We start from the raw sequence: 16519 nt of genomic DNA, 5'->3' as shown, positions 1-16519 counted from the left end.
ATATGATTCTCATGAAAGGAATGTGGTGTTATCTTTGCCCGCCATAACGGATTCCCGTTAAAGGATTTAAAGTTGATTCATGACAATTAGGGACGCAAAAGGTCCTCGTGAGTCCTGTATTGTTATTTTTGGTCACTACCTCAGGGCGGGCGTGCATGCCTGCCTGCCTGCTGCCCTCCTTGCCTGGATGTGCATTGGTAGCCGTTGCTCAGGCTCCACACCGGATTCAAACCCCTCATTCCCCGGCCATTACCCGGGGTCACAAATGGCAGACTTGCCCGCCTCCATATGATTCTCGTGAAAGGAATGTGGTGTCATCTTTGCCCGCCATAACTGGTTCTCGTTAAAGGATTTAAAGTACATTCATTTCAAATACACAGCAGAGCCTCGAAAGTCCTCCTCCTGTATTGTTATTTTTGGTCACTACCTCGGGGCGGGCGGGCGTGCATGCCTGCCTGCAGCCCTCCTTGGATGTGTAGTGGTAGCCGTTGCTCAGGCTCCACACCGGATTCAAACCCCTCATTCCCCGGCCATTACCCGGGGTCACAATGGCAGACTTGCCCGCCTCCACAGGATTCTCATTGTAGCGGTACTGAACAAGTACACAGCAAGTAGAAAATGTAATTTAAAAAAAAAACGTAAGCTTTTTAACAATGCCATGGAAAGTTGAGAAGGAAGTCACACATTACCTGACATCACTGAGTGAGGAAGAGCAATCTCGCCATGTTGCGCAGTAGTCCAGCATGGCCGTCACTACACAAACAGCTGTTTGCGATGCGTTACACAGTGAGTTTGGTGTGTTAGTGTGAAGCAGTACTCTAATTACACTCCCTGATTGATGTATACACATGCAAGATGTTTTAAAGCACGTTAGGCCTGCAATTTAGCATTCAATGTGATTTCTGCCATTAAAACGCTGATTTGCGTCACATCCAGATTTTTCCCCGGGACTTTTGGCATGTATCCCACTCCGCCATGCCCCCGTCCAGGTGTTAGACCCCTTGAAACATCTTTTCCATCACTTTTGTGGCCAGCATAATTTTTTCTATTTTTCAAAGTTCGCCTCCCCATTGAAGTCTATTGCGGTTCGCGAACTTTTCCGCTAACCGATCCTTCCGCAGAAGTTCGCGAACCCGGTTCGCGAACCGAAAATCGGCGGTTTGCGACATCTCTATAAAATGATTAACCATTACAAAATCCAGGTGAATACATCATTAAAATGTCAAAGATAAAATCGGCATGGTTTTTATCAGTAAATAGTCTAGCCTGCAGAGGGTGGGAACACACTTAGCAGAATCCCATGCGTTTCCCCATAGCATATAGTGGAAAATGCATGCAATTCTGCTAAGTGTGTCCCCTGCCTGAATCAAGAACTACCACAAAACTATCTGTTGTGGAAGGTTGATTAATACTGAGTTACTCACCAAACTGTCAGTAATATTTTTGGAAAATACATTTTTAAATTGTGTGGTGGTGTTTTGTACTATGAGTAGTATGAATAGAACATGCCAATATGAAGACATATGTCGGAGATCTGCTAGAAAGCATTCAGCAAATCAAGTATAAGCAGGAGCTGATCATGTTAAACATTCAGAAAGTGCATGGCAACTGTGAGAGTCAATAGCCCTGAGAAAGACAGCCGTGTATGACGATACAAAGTCAGCCCTGTTGTAGGTGGCTGGAGGTGGTGTTAAGGTACCCACACACTTATAGATTTCCAGCAGATTCAACCATCAGATAGACTCCTGGCAGATGCCTGTCAGGTTGAATCTGACAGGAATCTATCTGATGTGTGCCAAACACTAGGAACAGATTTCCAATAGATTTATGAATGAAAGCTATTGAAAATCCACTGAAAGGCAGCGTTGCACCATTCGATCCAATGCAACGCTATGGGCCATCAATCTGCCGCCAGCAGCCGATCCACCTAGATTTTCCTTCCGGACCGATCGAATCGGCTGTGGCACAAATCGATGAGTGTAGGGGTACCTTTACTTTTAGCTTCACCGCTCACATTCTGAATTACAGGGGCAAGTGTGCTGCTAATTGCTAACTCTCAATATACTGTGGGTAGTGTACAGTGTTATTCATGTGCAGGAGTCAAGATGTACATGGAGTGGTGAGCTTCTATCCAGCTTCTAGCTGTTCTGTACCTTGTGCTAATTTCACTTATTCAATGCAATCATTTGTTTGGTTTTCGAGAATAAAGAAAAATTACGGTTATTTGCACGCTAATTCATTTTTCCTGTAATATTTTATTAGCAGTGTGTTAAACTTATATAAACCACAATGATAACCTCTAACACTTTCTCGCCATCTAGTGGCCATTTATATAATTGTATGAAGTCATTCAAAGGGAAAGCAGTTGTGTGGCACATCCCACTTGCAAGATGATAGCCCTCCACGCATATACACAGGCAACTCTCTATGAGGACCCCTTTATGCAGTTCTTCCACCTGTCGCAAGACGTGTGCTCCGCAAATGTATCTGAAGAAAGAGTTCAATCACATCTATACAAAGAGGCAAAGAGGCGACGGTGAAGGTGGGGCCTGAAAAGGAGCCCACCGCGCATGTGCCCCACTACGGGCAGCACTGTACAAGTGTAACTAATCGCCGTATATACCTCTAAATATAGAAGAGCGGCAAAGTTTGTTATACAGACCGTCATTAGTAACTCGCGATCCATTACTTCGCACTGACCAACGGCAATAAAGCTAACCATTGGTCTCTGTCCGCGATCCCGGAATTAAGCGTCCCAGAAGCCATGGCAACCAACTCAGCTTTGGGGGAAGTGATGCGACCGGAAGGGGCGGGGCTTATGCTCCGTCTTAATTCCGGAAGCTCACGGATCCCATTCATAGTGGTCTGCAGCGTGACCAAGCGTCAGGAGACGCGAAACGGCCGTCGCTTTGCCACCTCGTACCCACCACCCACCTCCATTTTCACTATGAGGACCCCCTAGTCCAAGGACACGTAAGATTTTGTATGCACAACAATACCTATGCAATATGCAATGTCAAAGGTTTAGCACAGATTACGGAATGTCACTTATGTGGAAATAAACCTGAGACGGAAGGTGCACGCCTCTTTGCCTCTTTGTATAGATGGCATTTATATAATTGTATGTTTTAATTTAGCATTTTTGTTGTTATAGACTGCTGTTAAAATCCCAGGTATATTTTGTTTAATGGTTTGTATGTATTTATTTGTAATACATCTTTTCTCAGAATGGCATGGCTTGGCAGAATTTTTACTCCAATGACCACAATCTTAGGTGGCTACACACTTATAGATTTTCCCCTTTGAATCCTGACAGAATAAATAACTCTGATTAAATCTACTAAAAATTGATGCCCAATCGATAATTGGATCGATTTCAAACAAAAATTGACTGTGCCAGATGGAAGATATCAATCGGTAGCGGGTCAGGAGTGGAGGCAGATTGACAGCCCATAGCGTTGCACTGCATCAAATAGTGCAAGACTGTGGTTTGATAGATTTTTTTTTTTATAGATTTTATGCTGAAATCTATTAAAAATGTATGCCTACTGTGTAGAAGGATTCTATCCCTCTCTGATAAGATTTGATCTGAGAGGGATCAATCTTTTGGCCACCTCTGGTTCCCATCTATAAGTGTATGGGCATCTTTAACTTATACCAGACTTTATCAATGTCCTAGAGAAAGAGTAGGCCTCTTGGTACTTTGCATGTCCACCTGACTTTGACCCTTGCTTTTGTTAATGGAAACATAAACCAATTGGTTTAGGCATACTTTAATTATTCCTGAGTCCTCACAGTGATGTGATAAAAACATACACCAAAATCCCTTACACCAAATATAATTTGGTCTCAGAATGGTAAGTTCTATGTATGTGCTGGTAAGTGCCCATTAATTATAAACCGTGAAATGAATATGAATATCCTAAGCCCTAGTTCAGATTTACATTGACTGACATCAGGAAGTGAAAAAATGAATCGCTCAGCAAAAGCGCTTTTCTAAGCACAAAGCGCAGGGAAAAGCGCTTAGGGCTCATTCACACTTGCAGATCGCAAAACGCTAGCGATTTTGCTAGCGTTTTGCTCTGGCTTTTTTTGGCGATTAACGCCAAAAAAAATCACCATTTACACCTGGCGATTTTTTTAGCAATCGCGTTTTGCACGTACTAAAACGCGATCACCGGGAAATCACCTGAAAACGGTGCAGGCTACACGTTTGGCGTTTTGGGTAATTTGAGGCGATTAACGCAAATCGCCCAAATGAGAACGGGCACATAGGGTTTTATTACCCTAGCGCTTTGAAAAGCGCTAGCGTTTGAGCGTTTTGCCGAAATTGCCGGCAAAACTCTCAAGTGTGAATGGGCCCTTAGGGCTGGTTCACACTACAAGAGCTTTTCTGAGTGCTTGTTATTTTAAAAGCTCTTGCTGATGTTATCCTATGTGAGTGTTCTCACTGGAACAATGTGATTTTGTAAAAATCCCCCATAGGACTGCATTAGCAAGAGCTTTTAAAATCGCTGGCATTTAAAAAGCTCCCGTAGTGTGAATCAGCACTGAAAAAAACTCAATAAATCGCTCAGCACTTGCGATAAATCGCTCAGTGCTTGCAATAGCGCTGGCGATTTATAAGGTGAACAAGGATTTATTCTCCCTGACTACCTCACCCACTCACAATGAGGGTGTTAGAGTTTAGACAGCTGTCTGTCCAATAAAATTGCACTGTCATGGGAAACATAAATAAAGTACCTGGCCTATGTGGTACTTTCAGTATTTATTGAAAGCACAAAGAGCCTTGGAGGAAACACTGTGTATAGTTATTGAATGCAAACTTACTATCCTATGCATTTGAAAAATAGAAGGCGCAGAAATAGGACTTTACATTTAACAATAAGCATGAAAACGATGAATGTTGCTTTAGCACAAAAATACAGATACGATGTTCTTATCTGCAATATAAATTTGCACGGTCTCTGCATATACGTGGCTGGTCTGGTCTTTTCTTGCACTATAAATGGAAGGGTATTGGGAAATATGCAGACTTCCCTCCATGATATGAGTTACAGTAAAAATGTTTTCTTTATTACTGTGCACAATATGTCTTCAGTGTATTGCACAATCTGCAACGTCAGCCAAGGTGAGTGTGGTGTGGCTAATGAAGGAAAAGATCTCATCATATTTCAAGCACACAATACTGCTCTGAATCTTTAAGGAATGCCTCACTTGTCACTTACTTTCTTGCACTGGATACAATGTAAGGCAAACTGCTTTTCATAACATGGCACACAAAAGCTCTGGCTCTCCTTAGGGATAAAGCTTTTGGTTCCTATTGGCTGCTGGCAACGGGCACAGATAAAGCAAGTCTCATGCCAACTGTTCCCTTTATATTCCATTTTACGGGTTCCTGTTTGGCAAAGAAAGATTACAAAGTTAAAGAGGAACTGCAGTTAAAATAATATAATGAATAAAATTGCTTTTTTTTTCGATATTCATTTATAAATTACTTAAGGTGGCCATACACTTACAGATTTGCAGCAGATTCGGCCATCAGATAGATTTCTGTCAGATGCCTGTCAAGTCGAATCTGACAGGAATCTCTCTGATGGGTGCCACACACTAGGAACAGATTTCCAATAGATTTCACAATGAAATCTATTGGAAATTGATCTAAATGCATTATTGGACCATTAGATCCAATGCAACTCTATGGGCCATCAATCTTCTGCCAGCAGCAGATCGACCTAGATTTTCCATCCTGTCAGATAGATCAAATCCATCGAAATCGGCCGCAAATCAATCGAATGGGGGAATTTAAAAGAATCGATTTCTGATCAATCGTTCGATTCTATAGATGGCTGAAATTGACCAGTGTATGGGCCCCTTTAGTCAGTGTTTGCTCATTGTAAAATCTTTCCTCTCCCTGACTTACTTACTGGAATTTATCACAAGTGGCAACATCTTTAGTACTGGCAAGTGATCTCTGCGGAATGTTCGTTAATTGAGCATTTTAAAGCCAGTAGAAAATATGTCTGGTCTCCCAGAACCCTCGGGGAAGAAATCGACATAATAAAATCCCTAGGCTACGCCTCAGTGGGAGGGCGGGCTACATACCAATATACAGCAATATATAGCTATTGGGAGTGTTTCTGATGCTGAAACCAGGATATTTATCATAAAAGTGGGTATCCTGAATAATTTACTTCATTCTACTATATGTCTATACAGTTACTTTACAGGAATGCATTTTAAAACACAGCATGCTAATTTGGGTGCGGTGTAAACTGGCAAAAAAAGGGAAAAAAAAACCCCGGTTAAGGGCGCATAAGACAGCAATAGTAGAATATGGGTAAATTTACTATATTCTACTACTTAATTGATATAGTGAAATATCAGTGGTGCCTAACCTTAACCCCCTCCTCCCTGCGTGAGAAAAATGGGGCCCACTATGCAAATTGTAGCTACTAATAGCGGACACTTTAAAACATGCACCTAGATTTGTAGGGAAAGGTGTGTATGGGGTCCACTGCAGTCAATCTGGGGCTTTGATCAAAGTCTTGTACCTGCTGGTTTGATTTTGGAGCCCTGTCAGGCTCCCCACCATCAAACCTGTAAAAGCAAATGCTCTCATTGGTTGGTGTGACATGGGAGGGTATGGATGGGTATAGGGGCTTGGTAGAGCCCACCTGACTGATGGCTTAAATTGTCTGTGGCAGCCAGTCAGTGTCCATTATTTGTAATCTCTCTGGCGGTATGGATGAGCCTGACTCGTCCAGGGAAAAATAGCTGAAAATGGTATGGATAAGACAGGGTTCCATTTTTTTCCACATGCATTTTTTCACATTCAAATTTGTGTTGGTATGCACATTTTCAAATGCTCTGGTTACCTGAATGTGAAAATTCACATGAACAAGAATTTTAATGTAAAAAACACTGCATGGGAAAAAAAACAAACTTTTTCTGCCAAAAAGCTGAAGAGTGGGGAAATTGTGGCCTAGCAGAAAGGTGAATTTATATATATATATTTTTTTTATTTTTTTTACATGATTTTGCATTTGAAACTTTTATTAACCACTTGAGGACCCAGCCTTTACCCCCCCCCCCCTTAAGGACCAGCGCTGATTTCGCTGATCTGTGCTGGGTGGGCTCTACAGCCCCCAGCACAGATCAAATAGCAGGCAGAGCGACCAGACCGCCCCCCTTTTTTCCCCACTAGTGGGATGATATGCTGGGGGGGTCTGATCGCTCCTGCCTGCGTGTGGCTGGCGGGGAGGGGCACCTCAAAACCCCCTCCACCGCAGGATTCCCCCTCTTCCTCTCCTCCCTCCCTGCCCCGGAGTTCGGAGGCTGCACAGGAACGTATCTGTCCTGTGCAGCCTCTAACAGGCTCCTGCCTGTCATGTGACAGCGATCCCCGGCCGATGATGGGCCGGGGATCGCTGCTCTAGTACAACGCTGCTGATATATATATATATATATATATATATATATTTGTAAAAATGTAAACAAAGCGGATTATTTCCGCTTATGTTTACATTTAGCCTGCGAGCCGCGATTGGCGGCCCGCAGGCTATTCACGGATGTGCGTCGCTGATCCTGCAGCTACCACTTTGCCGACGCGCGTTATGAGTGCGCGGTCGGCAAGTGGTTAAACTCAAGCAGTATACTAGACCCTTGCTTGAATCAGAGCAGATCCTATGAAGCCTCACCACAGTGAGATAACATTGCACCAGCAGCTTTATGGAGGTTTCTCTGATTCAGACACTTTGTTTTACACTCACATACATTTCTGGCCATTCAGGGCTCGTTCACACTAGAGGCGTTTTGGGGATTTTTTTTAAGTGCAGACGAGTTGTACAAATCGCACTACGCTTTCCAAGGATATAGTTCTCATTGGGGCGTTCAGTTTGCTGGCCGCTAACAAAAGCGCTGCATGTACCATTTTTAGGTCGATTTGCCCTGAATGGAAGGTATAGGGAAATCGTAAAGTGCTTGAAAAAGTGCTTTGTATAGTGATTTCCCCAGCACTTTAATGAATAAATACATTGTATTTATTCATTCCCGGGGGCAAGGTAATCACTTCCTGACTTAAATAATTGCTCTGCTAAAGCGCTTATAAAAGCACTTATAACATGCAGAGCAGAGTAATTTGAAAAAAAAATTGCTCAGCACCGACGAGAGGGCGAGCGCAGCGCAATGAATGAGGCCATTACTATCCAAAAAGTGTGTTTTTCAAAGAGGTTTTTAAGAAATATTACAATGAGGCTTTCATATCTAGGGCGGTGTGGCGTGGTGGGTTCCGATGTGTTGTGTTAGCAGGGCAACTTGCATTTACAGTGCAGTGAAGCATACTTTCATTGTACTATATGCCTCGCTGTATGGTCACACCGCAACCCAGTGTGACTCATTGGCTCCATTGCAGTGCAACTTGAGCAGTGTGAAATGGCCCTAAACTGATTTAACCACTTGAGGACCGCGTTCTTAAACCCCCCTAGTGACCAGGCCATTTTTTACTAACAGGGCAACTGCAGCTTTAAGGCCTCGCTGCAGGGCCATACAACTCAGCACAAAAGTGATCCCCCCCCCCCTTTTCTGCCCACCAACAGAGCTTTCTGTTTGTGGGCTCTGATCCCTGCCAGCATATTGATTTATTTTTTTATATATTTTTTAAATAAATATTACTATTTTTTTTTTAAATGATTTTCCCCTAACCCCCCATCCCTCCCCCTGCTAACCAATGACAGCAATCATCTGTCATAGGCTTCAGCCTATGACAGCAGATCACTCCTGCATGCCACAGAGGGACAGTCGTGTCACATAGCATTCCCAGTACAGTGCTGCTTTAGATCGCATCGCTGTACCATGTAAATAAACGGCGGTTTTGCCGTCTAACAGTCTCCTAGCGGTGATCGCCACTGGGAGGCCTCCGTTATTCCAGCAAGGATGCGCGCACATCGGCACATGCAATCTCCGCCCCTAGCACTTCATGGCAATTGGCGTGGAATGGTCCTGGTTCTGCCACCACGTTCACGCCAAACGGCGTGGAGCGGTTGGCAAGCAGTTAAACACTCAGATTTCCAATACAAGAAATATTTCAATATCCATACTGTAAAGTGCTCACAGCTACGAAGCGGTTATTTCCAAAAATAGAACAGGCACCCATCAAAATTACCATCTAAAGGAATTAAATCCTAAATGCAGTCTCAAGGTTAGAAACTTTTCTGTACGTTCTCATTTCAGATGTAATTCAGATTGCAGCCAAAGTATATTAACTGTAGAAAGCGCAGCATTGGTGGCCAGCGCAAATTAGAAACACTTGAGTGTGCACATTTTGCACATTCCACATGCTAACAAAGCTTGCCTTTTACCTCCTTCCTACCCCGAGGGATAGCTTGAGTTAAATCTAACAGATACAACTATATAAACCGCACAGGATGTAAGTACTCTGACATGGATTCATTGACTATAAGCAGATCTCACTTAAAGAACTGCTTACATTTTACTGGAAGAATGTTTTATTCTTGATTATGGAAGCCAAGTTACACCCCATCTTCATGTAGCAAATCCACATTTTTCATCAACATTTACATTTTCTGAACTATATTGTACAACAAAACAGATTTTTTCCCACCATCTAAAGATGTTTTTTTTTTTTTTTTTTAACAAATATGCACATACCAGTATTTTATCTTTTTTTCAAAGCATGTGCACAAATGACACGAACTACACAAAAAATGACTATACCATCATTTATTCAACAAAAAAAATAAAATATGTAAGGATGCCCCTTACAGAAAGGTAGGTTGTCTAGTGACTAGCAGTCTCCGGCATCACCTGTAATTAGCTTGGGGTGGGAGGTTGATTTAAAAAAATAGTTTAAATGTCCTTTCTTTCTGTGTGTCATATACATGCTGAGTTTGGTCAAAAAAAGTCATAGCTGGCCATTAAATTTCATAACTGCAGCACATTTGATAAATGTGGGGAAGGCTGCTGTCTGAACAGTGCAATGCATGACAATGAATAGAGAAGCTTGCATATATGTGCACTGCAGCTGATTTAGCATCCAGGCACAGCTCCAAGTGTACAAAGCAGATATCAGATTCTGCATTAAGTATACCTCACCCAAGGCAAATCTATACATGGCAAGCACAGAGGCATGTTCATGCTACAGTATATCCACATACTTCTGTGCATTGCCTGTTCCTCTTTTTTTACCCCCACCTACCATAATTACTCTTTGAAAAATGTGATTTTAACTAAAAGAAGAAGTAGGCTTGCTGCGATGTTCCCTCCTATCACCTTCCCTTTTCCTATTCTTCCCTTCCCCGTTTCCTCCTTCTAAGGGAGAGTGCTACAAGAGAACATTGTTACAAGCCTGTGTGTCTTCCTGATTGAAAATGTGATTTAAGGGATTAAACTCTTACATAACATTCAGTAAAAACATGTTTCCTACTTTTTATTACCCATACAGTTATCATATTTGCTTTTGTGGACAAGTAATATTGTCTGTTTACGAATTGCAAGTTCCCAAAGTACAGTTTATCTGCTCTGAAAGCTGCCATTGTGATTTATTGCATAGCTACTGTGTTCATAAATTACATCCAGTGAGAATGTGTATTCTACTGTGTACACTTTCGGCTTGTATTCAGGTGAGATACTCTTAGTGTTTACATTATCTTGTTTGTTTTCTTATCAGCTACTATTGCAATTGCTTCCTCAAGTTCAACAACTGCGCTAAGCTTCCCACTGAAGAAAAACGTGCTGTGTTTAACTGTTTGAATGCTGTTCTGCCACCAGTGTTTTTTCTGGTAGTACCTTTTTTGCTGTAAAGAATCTTTTAGAGCAAATGCTGAATTTCTTACCATTTTAAGTCAAAACACAAACTTTTCAAGGAGTGATTACGGAGACCGGAAGGAACAAGGAGAGAAACAGATGATGCACAGTAATATGTGGATCCACCAAGAACTTACCTAAGGTATGTGCTTACCTTAGGTAGGTTTCCCTCAGGTCTGGTATACTTTAATAGTTAATCTGTCTAGAGTAAAACTTTTTCATTTTTCTTGAAAAATGAACAATGCGCCATTGTTCATTTTTCTTGAATGAACAATGAGCAAATGAACAAAACCCTTATATACCTTTCCAATCCTTCCTCTACTAACCTGGCATGATTGTTTTCTTGCACTCGTTACACTTCGAGGAGTATTCATTAGAGTAACATTCAGTACAAATGAGGTGTTCATCTTTTGCAGCAAACGGCTTGTCCACCAAGGAGCGTTTGCACTGATAGCAGTGAAAGCAGGCTTCATGCCAGTGACGATCTTTGTACGAAAGATCCTGAAAGAACAATTATCTATAGTCAGCAAAACATCCTTGCCGTACAATGTATCATTAAAACACATGGCCTATTTTATTTCCAAGCTCTGCTTCTCACATCTGTTGGTTCAGTTACTGTTTATAAGGAGATAAAGGGGTGTAACTACTATGTTATTACATTAAAGGGTTATTTAAAGGGCACCTGAAGTGAGGGATATAGAGGCTGCCATATTTATTTCCTTTTAAACAATACCAGTTGCCTTGCAGCCCTGCTGATCTATTTGGCTGCAGTAGTGTCTGAATCACACCAGAAACAAGCATGCAGATAATCTTGTCAGATTTGACAATAATATCAGAAACACTTGAAATGCTTCAAGCTTGTTGAGGGTCTATGGCTAAAAGTATTAGAGGCAGAGGATCAGCAGGTTAGCCAGGCAACTGTTATTGCTTAAAAGGAAATGAATATGGCAGCGTCCATATTGCTCTCGCTTCAGTTTTCCTTTAAGTGAAACAAAAAGCAGTTTAACTTACCTGGGGCTTCTTGCAGCCCCCTGCAGCCATCCTGTGCCCGTGCCATCACTTCGGGACCCTCCAGTCAGCAACGGTGACCCCCTAAAAGCTGGCCAGTCGTCACCAGGCAGAGGCTACTGCACATGTGCGGCCCTGAGCCATGCACAACCTGATTGTGCTTCCGTTGCCGGGAGTGTTCTGCACAATAGTGATTTTCCCATACTGTGCATGCGCAGAACGCTGCTATGTGTGGGGAGGCGATGTGGAGAGCGTGGTCGGCCTGCTTGCTGGAGTGTTGCGGAAGGATGGTATAGGATGACTGCAGGAGACTGCAAGAAGCCCCAGGTAAGTAAAACTGCTTTTTTTAGACTTTAGATTCCCTTTAAAGGGAACCTAAACTGAGAGGGATATGGATGTTTCCTTTTAAACAATACCAGTTGCCTATAATTTCACACCAAATATGCGCTTATGGAAACACCAGCACTCAGTGGTTCGCGTTTCTCTAATGCCAATGTGCAAACATAACAGGATTTATAAATTATATGAGACACTTGTCTCATAAACAGATAAGATCAAAAAGTCTCACAGTTCCAAAAAATGAGCAAGTTCCAAGGCGTCTGTCAGACACTGTCCTATTGACCTTTATCCTCGGACAAACACTTCCACATGCAAAAAAGGAAAAACACAAGAATATAGCGTAATCCTGCGAGCATTAATAAAAACTCTCAGAGAGAAACCTCCACCAGGATCTTCAAAGTGTATATATTAAAAGACCACCTCTACCAGCACCAGTACCAGGACACCCCCCAAGTGCCCGCACTCACCGCACTGGCCTCCTTGGTCTCCGAAGGTAGGATTAAGAGTGTATGGGGGTATTCAAAGTTCTTCAGCTTTCTATTGCAACTTGCCCTTAAAACTGTAACTAAAGACAGCGGACATAGCGTAATACTGTCAATTTAATAAAAGGATTAAAAACAATTCCACTCACAAGCCTTGCAGGGTATCAAAGCTCCGTGCATCAAAGCTCCGCTCGGGCATGACTGGACAAGGAAGTAGTGCCGGCGGGGAGACGGAGCGAGTCTGGACCTGACGCTACTGCAGCTGAGCGGTTCCCGGGGACCCCAACTGTTTGTTACACGCAGTTTACCCTGCAAGGCTTGTGAGTGTAATTGTTTTTAATCCTTTTATTAAATTGACAGTATTACGCTATGTCCGCTGTCTTTAGTTACAGTTTGATGGGCAAGTTGCAATGGAAAGTTGAGGAACTTTAAATACCCCAAAACACTCTTAATCCTATCTCCGGAGACCAAGGAGGCCAGTGCGGTGAGTGCGGGCACTTGGGGGGTGTCCTGGTACTGGTGCTGGTATAGAGGTGGTCTTTTAATATATACACTTTGAAGATCCTGGTGGAGGTTTCTTATTAATGCTCGCAGGATTATGGCTATATTCTTGTGTTTTTCCTTTTTTGCATGTGGAAGTGTTTGTCCGAGGATAAAGATCAATAGGACAGTGTCTGACAGACCCCTTGGAACTTGCGCATTTTTTGGAACTGTGAGACTTCTTGATCTTATCTGTTTATGAGACAAGTGTGCGCGTTTCAATAAATTATAATACTAGTTGCCTGGCAGCCCTGCTGATCTCTTTAGCTGCAGTAGTGGCTGAATCACACACCCGAAAGAAGCATGTAGCTAATCCAGTCTGAATTCAGTCAGAACACCTAATCTGCATGCTTGTTCAGGGGCTGTGGCTAAAAGTATTAGACAGCAGGAGCAGCAGGAGAGTCAGGCAACTGGTATTATTTAAAAAGGAAAAATCCATATCCTTCTCAGTTTAGGTTCCCTTTAAGGGATCAAAGACAGGTAGGGAAACTCATTTTAAGGATGGCAAACTGTGATCTTTCGACATAGTACATTGCAGTGGCTGTGACTGCTAGTGGAGATGTCACAGTTTCCTTTCCAAGCCACAATGCCACTATGATAAGCAGAGAAATGCAGACTCCTGCTGCTCCCTATACATCAGGACTTGCAGCTCCATAGAAATGAGAAGGGAATGGTGCATACACATGCCTGGTGCAATCATAACTGTTGTTTAGCTTAAAGGCTAGAGATAAGTACAGCAGATGGTAATCAGGTGAAAGTACTTTCACATGATTGAGTTAAAAAATATAGTATCATGGGGATCTATTTCTATACAGCTGAATGATAAAACGCTTTCTTGTAATATTCACAGTTCTGAAGACGCAATGGTTTTTAATTCAGCCAGATATGTGAGGCCAGGACTTACGCATGGGGATAGTTACCTCCATCCCCTCCTGGTCACCAGAGGTGAGGGATTAATTCCTCATCACCAGCATTGGACAAGGCTACTTTGAAAGGGGATGATTTCCAGCAACCCAATGACCCCCCCCCCCCTTCCTGCAGAGTACCCCAATGGCAAAAACAATGTTGGTTGTTACTATTTAGGCAGCGGAACCCAACATTTGCCAGCCTGCACACAGTAGATTAGCAGTATAAAACAGCTTGGTGAGTTAAAGGTACCAGTAACAAAAAAAAAATATTACAAGTGAATGTGAACAAGTGATGTGTGGTGCTGAAGAAAAAGCCAAGGGGAGGGGGGAGGAAAGGGTTTAGAGTTTTTTGTTTGTTTTATTTTTTTTTGGGGGGGGGGGGGGGGGGAGTGTAGGCCAACTGTTATATGTTGGTATTCATGTGCAGTATTGTTATGTCATATATGCTTTAATCAAGGGTCTCATGTACTATTGATGTGTTTTCCTGTATCCTTTACCTTTATGATGATCACTGTGCAGTTGCGTGTATTTGAAAACAGAATACAATTTATTTGCAAAAGAATGCCTAAAAGAAACTATCTAAAGCTTAAACCACTTGTTTTAATGCAGCTAGAAAAATGAGTGTTGAATAGGTATTGCAGGAGCCCTGATTTATTCAAGCGATGGGTCGTCAGACCCGCCCGCGGGGTGGCCGTTCTAGCGACAGTTTCCCTGTCGCTAGTACAGTCTGTAGACAGGCTGATACGCCTGGTTTTGACAGATACGCCGAGCGGATCAGTCAAAACCAGCCTTATCAGCCTGCCGACAGGCTGTATACACTGACAAACTGTCAGCAGAACGGGCGCCCCGCGGGCTGGTCTGACGACCTGTCGATTGCAGGAATCCGGCATGTGTACGAGCCTTTACAATTACAATATCAATTGAATTCATATGTAAAGTGTGCAAAACAGGCTATGTTAATAATTTCATGAGGCGAGTGTTTTTACTCTTGGAATTGCATCAGGCCCCCTGTCACAACTAATCATGTGATTTATCTCCCACTTCCTGTCTCATCCTTCACAATTTTCCCTATAGGAGAAACTGATAACCGATGTGCCAGGAACCTGGTGGTTGGAAAATACCTAAATTAATTTTGTCCTGGATAGCTTTGCCATCTCACTAGGTGATTTGAATTGCTGCCCAGAGTTGTGGTTTAATGCCACACTGCAACATTAAAGCTAAGGCTGTAACAATTTACACTGTAAAACCCTTGGAGCTCACAATGTAAATCTGTAGATTGAAAAATTTGTAATTTGGAGGAAAAGACTTGGCAAACCTAGTACAGTATGATCCGCAACTCTGCTCATAAATAATAACATGACTAAACACAAGTTATTTCTCAATTTCTTGACATTGCTAACAGCCCAGGGGAGAGTTTTCTGTATTCCTGGGGATTTTGAAGCAGCAATAAAACGTTGGTTCTGTTAAACATTTTTAGACTGAACAAAAACACGGTTGAAACCATTTCTTTTAGTTTTATCTTACAAGACAAGACACAGAACATTTATATCACGCTTTTCTCCTAGTGGACTCAAAGTGCCAAAGTCCACCTTTGTTAACCACTTGCCGACCGCACACTCATAACGTGCGTCGCCAAAGTGGCAGCTGCAGGACCAGCGACGCAGTACTGCGTCGCCAGCTGCAGCCTAATTAATCAGGAAGCAGCCGCTCGTACGAGCGGCTGCTTCCTGTCAAATCACGGCGGGGGGCTCCGTGAATAGCCTGCGGGCCGCCGATGGCGGCTCGCAGGCTAGATGTAAACACAAGCGGAAATAATCCGCTTTGTTTACATTTGTACGGCGTAAGGCAGATCGGCGATCCCCGGCCAATCAGCGGCCGGGGATCGCCGCCATGTGACAGGGGACGTCCTGTCACTGGCTGCACAGGACGGATAGCCGTCCTGTGCAGCCCCGATCACTGGGGGAGGCAGCAGGTAGGAGAGGGAGGGGGGAATTTCGCCGCGGAGGGGGGCTTTGAGGTGCCCCCCCCGCCACCCACAGCAGGCAGGAGAGATCAGACCCCCCCAGCACATCATCCCCATAGGGGGGAAAAAAGGGGGCAATCTGATCTCCCTGCCTGCACCCTGATCTGTGCTGGGGGCTGCAGAGCCCACCCAGCACAGATCAATCAAACCAGCGCTGGTCCTTAAGGGGGGGTAAAGGGTGGGTCCTCAAGTGGTTAAAGAGGAACTCCAGTGAAAATAATGTAATAAAAAAAAGTGCTTCGTTTTTACAGTAATTATATATAAATCATTTAGTCAGTGTTTGCCCATTTTAAACACAGTTTTCACCGATTTATGTGCCTGTGATCAATGATCACTGGCATCAATGAGATGCTGGTAGTCACTGACAAAATTGAAAGTAAAGCACACACGTGTTA

At 43.1% G+C, this 16519-nt stretch overlaps 1 protein-coding gene across 4 annotated transcripts in view; it reads right to left on the bottom strand.

Annotated features, from left to right (window-relative positions):
- FHL2 (four and a half LIM domains 2) overlaps positions 1-16519 on the bottom strand; it is a 106387-nt gene that overhangs the window by 15837 nt on the left and 74031 nt on the right. For 3 of the 4 annotated variants that reach the window (XM_068268238.1, XM_068268236.1, XM_068268237.1), the window contains exons 3-4: positions 11151-11325; positions 5229-5398 (exon numbers count right to left, since the gene is read on the bottom strand). In XM_068268238.1, the coding sequence (XP_068124339.1) occupies positions 5229-5398; positions 11151-11325 (345 nt within the window). The remainder of the gene's footprint in view (positions 1-5228; positions 5399-11150; positions 11326-16519) is intronic. The other variant, XM_068268239.1, reaches the window with a different exon arrangement.

The sequence above is a fragment of the Hyperolius riggenbachi genome, chromosome 2 (genome assembly GCF_040937935.1).
Source record: "Hyperolius riggenbachi isolate aHypRig1 chromosome 2, aHypRig1.pri, whole genome shotgun sequence".
Taxonomy (NCBI): Eukaryota; Metazoa; Chordata; class Amphibia; order Anura; family Hyperoliidae; genus Hyperolius; species Hyperolius riggenbachi.
Note: the sequence above shows the minus strand (reverse complement) of the source record. Positions and strands in the feature narration are given on the sequence as shown.